The 9,157-nt window shown below is 42.0% G+C and overlaps 1 protein-coding gene across 1 annotated transcript in view; it reads right to left on the bottom strand.

The window, feature by feature from the left end:
* Positions 1–327: 327 nt before the first annotated feature.
* Positions 328–9,157, bottom strand: part of cited4a (Cbp/p300-interacting transactivator, with Glu/Asp-rich carboxy-terminal domain, 4a) — a 9,848-nt gene continuing 1,018 nt past the window's right edge. The window contains exon 2 of the mRNA XM_037692762.1: positions 328–1,428. Within this exon, the coding sequence (XP_037548690.1) occupies positions 729–1,412 (684 nt within the window). The 5' untranslated portion in view covers positions 1,413–1,428 and the 3' untranslated portion in view covers positions 328–728. The remainder of the gene's footprint in view (positions 1,429–9,157) is intronic.

Here is a 9,157-nt window from a genome sequence, read left to right as displayed (position 1 = left end):
AACCAGATGGGCAGTCCCTGAAGGTCATCTTCCATCCATCCATCCATCCATCCATCCTCTTTCTCTGCTTCTTCCTTTTCGGGTCATGAGGGTCACTAGTGCGAGAGGCAGGGGACACCCTGAACAGGTCTCCAGTCCATCACAGGACCACACAGAGACAAACAAACACTCTCACTCTCCTAGAGACAATTTAGAGTTACCAATCAGTCTAACATGCATGTTTTTGATCTGTGGGAGGAAACTGGAGTACCTGGAGAAAACCCACACATGCATGGAGGGAACATGCAAACTCCACCCAGAAAGACCCCCAGCCAGGATTCAATCTGGCAAACTTCTCACTAAGAGGCAACAGCTCTACCAGCCGAGTCATCATGTTTATATACGATTCCAGGTCATCTTCCACCTTTGTTAAATTTACAAGTATCCAAAAGTTTTGGCACTGGAGGCACATGTGCTGAGGGCCAGATGGGTACATCAGCATACCTTAATTTGGCCAAAGATAGCAGATCTTCAGGCACCTGTTAAAAGAAATTATTAGCCTGCTTTTCTACTGCATTCCCCCCACCCGTTCCACAATTCTTCGTTCTTTAGGAGGCAGGCTAATACAACTAGACGCTGTCCTTAACACATACATAGAAAGACCCACACAGATCTGACAGATTGTCTCCTTCTGCTGTGCTACTGTGGCCGGTCAGTTGTCTTTGGGGTGTCCAGTTTAAACATCCAGCTCAACAATTCACCGTGCTTGGCTGCTGTTTGCACACAAAGTCCGATATGAAGTCAAACTCATTCTGTCCCAGGAAGAGCTCTGGCAGCTCCTGAACACGATCCAAACCAAACTCCAACACCAGAGAAGTCAGAACTTCCTCGTCAATTAAATCAGTGTCCATTCCATTGAGCCCCAAAGGCCCTCCAATGTGCTGAATGCCTGTGAACTGTGCTGGGCCCACTCTGTACTGAGCTCCATTGGGCAAGTGGTGGCCATTGGTCAAGCCTGTCGGGTATCCATGATACTGAGTGTTGAGTTTTTGCAGGTGCATGCTTGCCATGAGTTGCTGGGAGGTGAGGTTACCAGGGAGGTAATGCTGTGGGTGTCCACCCTGCTGTTGTGGGTGCATGTGGTGGTGCTGTTGCTGTGGGCCCTGACTGTTGTACATCATGTTCTCAGGCATCATTTGGTGATGATGGTTGGTCATAGGAGCTCCATTAACATGGCCACCCATTCCTCCTGGCCCCACCATGTTTGGTCTCTGTCTCATGGCAGCCTCTGAGTTGTTCTGAGGGTTTCTGCCGTAGTGCAGAACCTGTCCGTTGGGCAGTCCACGCAGTCCGGGCTGGCTGACGTGTTGTGGAGGTCCATTCATGCCCATCCTGAAGCTGTGGGCCATGGGCATCATCATGTGTTCTGCCATGGCTTTTTAGTCTCACCTAAAGACACAGGAATATAGTTAAAGATTTTCAAACATTTACAATTTTTACAGAATGATTTTCCAGACACAGTGAACCACTACACATAATCTTCTTTGTTATATCTCAAGAAAAACTAGGAGACTAATTTATAAATGCTCTTTGGACCTGTTTTTTTTATTACATTTAAAATACATAAATAACCTTCATGTTGATGTTTCAAATTCAATTCAGAAAGTGCTAAAAGAAGACCATCTGCAGCACTGATAATGTTATATGAAGCACACAGTTACCATTATTTAAGCTCTGAAGCCCTGGACTCCACCCATTAGTCATGAAGGCTAGGGGCTCCTAAAGACAGCCTGTCAGTTGCTGAGCTAAAAGGTAGGCTAGAACAAGGGTCCGGTTCCCCAACGTCTTTTGCACCATGGACTGGTTTTGTGAGACAATTTTACCACAGACCAGTGGCAGGGGTGCGAGTGTGAGGGGAGGTCACACACAGTGATTGTTTGATGTTTTTGAGATGAGTGTTTTCTGGACTAGAATTGAACAGGGAATGCAAGTAAACCATGTTTTAGGTGCAAGATATTCACGTGCGTAGGAGTTACACTGTGTTAAAGAATAGAATAGAATAGTTTTTATTTATCTTTTGCTAGTCTGAGACAGTGCGGAGTGACAGATTCTTGGCGAGTGGAGGGAGCAATTTTATCCACAACCAGGCACAAAGACAGAGCCAGGGGGTGACCAATGGTGGCACTATAGTTTAATCTTCAGCTGCCTGAATCATTTGAGGGAACTATACTTTTAATCAATGCAAACACTAGAAAATGTAGTTTCCTCAAATGATGAGGGTGGCCAGTTTGCATATATTTAAGGTGGTGGCCATCTTGGATTTTGACGTGGCAACTCAATTTTTGAATGGCCTTTTTAATACCTAGATGCAGTCACACACACACAAATTATCCAACTCATAAGGTTAACATATATACAGTACATTGGTGGCAGCCATCATGTATGCATTTATGTGGCAACCTAGTTTTCTAAATGAAAAATGTTATGCCTAAATGTAGCTATTTAAATGGAAGTTGGTACCTCACCTATTTTTCAAGCCATGGTCACAAAATACATGGATGGAGGGAGGGTATATCCAATTCTCCCTCTTCACTCCCCGATGGGTGACAAATATCCTTTTCATGGTTAAAGATAAAAGCTTTATAATGATGCTGTAATCATTTTATTTTTAATTAAACTGAAGCAAGTCAATTATGATGTCAACAGAGAAGTAATCTGATCTTTGAATTGATGAAAAGTCAAACACAATTACCGGCATACCACTTACTGTACATTGTTCTAAACAAAGTAGTACAACACTCTATAACTCAACTTTTATAATCAGATTTTCTTGGGGTTTTATGAGTTGTACATAACCTTTGAGTTTACATTAACGGACTACACAGCCACTGTGAGTAAATTTCATTATAGTAAGTATTTATCAGAAAATGATGTAACCAAATTTAAATAATCTCTTCCATTGTTGTTTTCCTCTGCCTTGCAGAGTAATGCACTAGAGAGCAGTGACTTAGATGATAAGGTCTATAATTTTACCCTAGGGTGGTGCTTCGGGCATGTCCGAGAGGAGACCCTGGGGAAGATCCAGGACATGCTGGAAAGACTGTCTCTTGGTTGGCCTGGGAATGCCTTAGGGCCCCCCCAGAAGAGCTAGAAGAGGTGGCTGTGGAAAGAGATGTCTGGGGCTCCCTGCGCTGTGACTCGACTTTGGAATAAGTGCAAGATGATGGATGGATGGATAGATGGATGGATGGATGGATGGATGGATGGATGGACGGACGGACGGACGGACGGACGGACGGACGGACGGACGGACGGACGGACGGACGGACGGACGGACGGACGGATCATTTTACAACTTCTATGCAAACTTCACTTGATAAAATTGTTCCACTGGAAAAAAAAGTAGTCAAACAGAGAAAGCTGGCTCCTTGGTTCAATTCTGAGTTAAGTACTTTGAAACAGGCATTTAGAAAAAAACAAACAAAAAAAAACAGGCATTTAGAAAGCTGGAACAAAAATGTCGCTCCACTAACGTGGAATAATTTTATTATGTCATATTATGGTGATCAGACTCGCTATTTCATGTATTTTCACTGTGAGATTGTACACAGCACACGATTGTCAACTTTAATATTACTCACATGATTGGGATGGTATATATGAGATAAAAAGTTAACAAAAAAATACTTCGGACAGGCGCTGCCATTTTGTAGTTTTCTTTCAATAAGTCTATACTGTAACATATGTCAAACAAACTACATTACCCAGAAGCCAACAGTGCTTCCGGCCGCTGCTTTCTGCTGAAATGGAGGGAAAGTTTTGCAACGCAAAGTCAGACATAATGATCTATCTATTAAGGTCACAGAACTGGCAGGAAAGCCACAAATAATCTTGAAGGCTGGACTATTGCAATTGTTTACCTATCTGGGTGTCCAAAACCTTCATTAAAATGTCTTCAGTTGATCCAAAATGCTGCTGCCAGAGTTTTAATGAAAGTTGTAGTACAGATCATATTGCTCCGGTTTTAACTTCTCTCCATTGGCTCCCTGTCAAATCCATAATTGAATTCAAAATATTACTTCTAACCTACAAAGATCTCAACAACATTGCTCCATCTTATATTACAGATCTTATTGTTTCATATTTTCCAAACAGAGCACTTGGCTCTCAGACTGCAGGTCTACTTATGGTTCCTGGCATTTCCAAAAGTAGAATGGGAGGCAGATCTTTCAGTTATCAGGCTCCTCTCTTGTGGAACCAACTTCCAGTTTCTGTCTGTGGCCGACTCATTGTCCAGTTTTATTAGGCTTAAGACTTTCCTTTTGGATAAATCCTATAGTTAGGGTCGGCTTGGGTTTCCTAAACTTTCCTTTAGTTATTCTGTTATAGGCTTAGACTGCTGGAGGAAATATTGACCACATTTCCTCACTCTGCTGCTGTCTTTAATTGCTCTACTCTACTTTGTTTGTATTTGTAATTATTCCTATCTTTAACATGAGTTTTTATTTTTGTCTTTCTTCCAATAGGGGGTACACCTAGTCCTACATCTGGACCTGAGTTTGTTTCTCCTTCATGTTCTCTCAAACCCTGCCTGGTCGAAGCAGATGGCCGCTCGTCCTGAGCCTGGTTCTGTTGGAGATTTCTTCCTGTTAAAAGCGAGTTTTTCCTGTCCACCGTCTCCTTTATGCTTGCTCAGGATGGGAGACTACGACGAAGTCAAGATTCAACACAATCTGCTCATTTCCTTAGAAAACTTTTATTAATTGGCTTTTCATGTGCAAAGTATGTGAATGTTTTTGTACAGTGCCCTGAGACAACTTTTGTTGTGACTTGGCACTAATTAAATAAACTAAATTGAATTTCAGGAGAAAGGGACATATTTACACATTTTTTGCCATCTTCACACTTTTCATAAATGCTTCTCATCCAGCACATGACAGGTAAAATAAATCTGGAGGTCTACAATCAGACAAAACTAACTCAAATTGCCCATTTTGTTAAGTATTGGGACATCTGTTATGGTGTTTTAACAAAACTATAGCTAAAAAAGCTACAAAGTAAAAAATCAGCTAAAAGAAAATAAACAGCCAAGACTAGTGGACTGCTGCTGCCTCTCTTCTTCTTCTTTTGGCTTTTCTGTCTTCAGGGGTCATCAGTGAGTCATCATCCTCCAGCTCACTCTGTCCTCTACATCCTCTGTCCTTACTCCTCACTCCATGTCCTCTAACTGCATCCCTATATCTCTTATTTGGCCTATCTCATTGTCTTTTCCTTGACAGTAGTGGTTGGCGATATGGCTCAAATATAATACTGTAATATTTCAGAGCATTCTGACGATAACGATAAATTTTGTGATACTGTATAGCAAAAAAAACCTGAAATCACAGTAATTCATTTGCCCAAATTAACTTAACATGTTGCTTTGCAGTATTATATAAAAACTAAAAACAAGAATTAATTTTACTGAGATTATTTTATTTAGTAAAGTATTCAGTCTCAAAGAATAAAAATTAAAATGATCCTTGTTATTTAGATTGAAAAGTCTGCACAAAATATAGAACAACAAAACCCACTACAAAAACTAAAGTGCCGGTGAAATCCACCCCCCCCACCCCCCCCAAAAAAAAAAAAAAAGAAAAATTAAGATCTGTTGAGCATAAATGTAACCTACAATAAAAAAAAAAATGTTGAAATGAAATTAGCATATCATGATATAATTTATTTTCCCAGCCAAGTTTATTTAACAAGTCTTATCGTGAACGATATGTTATGGTCCAACCTTACTTGACAGCTGCATTTCTAGCATCTTTCTACCAATATACCCACTGTCCCTCCTCTGGGCATGTCCAAACCATCTCAGTCTGGTCTCTAACTTTATCTCCCAGTTGTTCAACCTGTGCTGTACCTCTGATGATCTTATTCCTAATCTTATCCAGCCTTGTCACTCCTAAGGAGAACCTCAACATCTTCATTTCTGCCACTTCCAGTTCATTCATCTGTCTTTTTGTCAATGCCACTGTCTCCAGACCATACCACATAAATGGTCTCACCACTGTCTTGTAAACTTTTCCTTTGACTTTTGCTTCCAGCCTTTTATGAGATATATTCATACTGTTAAAACGGATTCTTTCATTTTTCTGGACTGTATGATACGTGCATTGAATAATTAAAAATGTGGACGTGAGACGTTAATTATCTTTGACTCACCACGACAGTGGGTCATTTATTAACAGAATCAAGTTTAACACATCACACATTTACATTAATTGGCAAGAATTTAAAATAACGACAGCTTATTAATCAGTTTAGCAAGGAAATGAACAATTGTCACAAATCACTTTTGAAACTTTTCTCCATCCACTCCATCCTGCCTGGACTCTCTTTTTCACCTCTTTACCACACTCCATATTTTCCTGGACAGTGGACCCCAAGTACTTGAAGTCCTGCACCTTTGTGACCTCTGCTCCTTGTAGCCTCACTGTTCCACCTCCTCCCTGTCATTCACACACATGTACTCTGTCTTACTACGGCTGACTTTCACTCTCTTCTTTCAAGTGCATACCTCCACCTCTCCAAGTTCTTTTCCACCTGTTCCCTGTTCTCACCACAGATCACAATGTCATCTGCAAACATTGTCCACATGGATTCCAGCCTGACCTCATCTGTTAGTCATCCATCACCAGAGCAAACAAAAAGTGACTCAGAGCTGTCTTGATGCACTCCTGCCTCCATCTTGAAGCTATGTGTCACTCCTACTCCAACATATCACCACTGTTCTCCTGTCCTCATACATGTCCTGTACCAGTCTAACACACTTCTCTGCCACTCCAAATATCCTCATGCAATACCACACCTCCTCTCTCGGCACCCTGTCATATGCTTTTGCTAAATACAAAAAGACATAACGAAGTCCTTTCTGACCCTGTCTATACTTCTCCATCAGCATTCTCAAAGCAAAGATGGCATCTGTGGTGTAGTGTTCTTTCTTAGCATGAAACCATACTGCTGCTCACAAATAGTCACCTCTCATTTAAGTTTAGCACTCAATGATCTCCCAGATCTTCATCGTGTGGCTCATCAACTTAATTCCCCTTTAGTTGCTACAACTCTGTACATCACCCTTGCTCTTAAAAATGGGCACCAGCACACTTCTTCTTCATTGTTCAGGCATTTTCTCACCCTCAAATATGCCATTGAATATTTGGATAAAAAAAACCCCACTGCCATCTCTCCAAGACATTTCCAAACCTCCAATGGTATGTCATCAGGTCCTACGGCCTTCCTCTTCTTCATTCTTTTCAGAGATTTCCAGACTTCACCCTCACTAGTCTTTCCCACCTCCTGGTCCACAGTTTCTATGAGCTCTACTCTTCTTTCTCTTCCATTCTTGTCATTCATTAGCTCCTTAAAGTACTCCTTCCATCTTCCCATCACACTCTCCTCACTTGTTAGAACATTACCATTCCTATCTTTAACAAGCCTAACCTGCTGCACATCCTTTCCAACCTGATCCCTCTGTCTCCCCAATCGGTGCAAGTCCTTCTCACCCTCATTAGTGTCCAGCCACCCATATAACTCATCGTACGCCTTCTGCTTTGCCTTAGCTCCCTCCCTCTTTGCTCTACATCCCATCTCCTTATATTCCTGTCTCATCTCTTCAGTCCTCTAACCTCTTTCTTTGAATAGCTTCCTGCACTTCATTATTCCACCACCAGGTTTCCATCCATCCATCCATTATCTTTTACCCGCTTCCTTCATTTTGGGTCACGGGGGTCGCCAGTGCCCATGTCTGGCAATCATTGTGCGAGGGGCGGGGTACACCTTGGACAGGTCGCAAGTCCATCACAGGGCCACACAAAGACAAACGAGACAAACAACCATTCACTCTCTCACTCACACCTAGAGACAATTTAGAGTCATCAATCAGCCTAACGCATGTTTTTGGTCTGTGGGAGGAAACCGGAGTACCTGGAGAAAACCCACGCATGCACGGAGAGAACATGCAAACTCCACCTAGAAAGGCCCCCTGACCGGGATTTGAACCGGGGACCTGCTCGCTGAGAGGCAGCAGCTCTACCAGTTGTGCCACCGTGCTGCCCCCACCAGGGGCCCTTATCATCTATCCTCTGTCAAGTACGTGTTTCTTTAATTATTCTTTCTGTAGTGGCCCAGTCATTTGGAAGCTTTTTCTTTCCACCCAGAGCCTTTAACAGCTCCTCTCTGAATTTCTCACAACATTTCTCCTTCTTCATCTTCCACAATTTGGTTGTCTTCTCTGATTTTACTATTTTTCTCTTCTTCACAACAACAGTCATTCTACACACAATCATCCGATGCTGTCTGGCAGCGTTCTCCCCTGCCACAACCTTACAGTCTCCAATCTCCCTCAGGTTTCCTTTTCTACGCAGAATGTAGTCGACCTCTGTACTCCTTCCTCTACTCTTATAGGTCACTCTATGTTCCTCCCTCTTTTGGAAATAAGTCTTGACTACAGCCATTTTCATTTTTTTGGCAAAATCCTCCACCATCTGTCCTTCCTGATTTCTTTCCTTGACACCAAACCTACCCATCACTTCCTCGTCCCCTCTGTTTCCTTCACCAACATGTCCATTCAGGTCTGCTCTGATCACCACTCTCTCCTCCCTGGGAATACTCTCTATCACTTCATCCAGATCTTTCCAATATGTATCTTTCTCCTCCACATCACATCCAACCTGTGGAGCATAACCACTGACAACATTTAGCATCAGACCTTAGATTCTATTCTAAGAATCTACCTTAGGTAGATTCTTCTACCTTCAGACACATCCCTCTACCTGACACGCTTTTCACCTCTACTACATTCTTTGCCAACTTCTCATTCAGGACCACCCCAACTCCATTTCTCTTTCTTTCCACACCATGATAAAACAGTTTAAATGCTGCCTTTTCAGATTTCAGCAATGAATCACACTGCATTTGACAGAAAATTTAATTTCGCTAGTAAAAAAATATATATATCTTGAAAGTTCTTGCATCCTCCTAGTTTCATGATTTTTCTTATTTTTTTATATTTGAGTCAGTCAGAAAACCTTCAAAATGTGCACTGTGGAAGAATAACTGCATTTCAGACAGACATGGGAGGGCAGCAGAACCCTTGCAGCCAGCAAATGGAGAGAAATGCCTGACCAGACACCCC

This window comes from Nematolebias whitei, chromosome 19 (assembly GCF_014905685.2).
Source record: "Nematolebias whitei isolate Nwh7 chromosome 19, NemWhi1, whole genome shotgun sequence".
NCBI lineage: Eukaryota > Metazoa > Chordata > Actinopteri > Cyprinodontiformes > Rivulidae > Nematolebias > Nematolebias whitei.
This window is presented reverse-complemented; position numbering and strand designations above follow the sequence as displayed.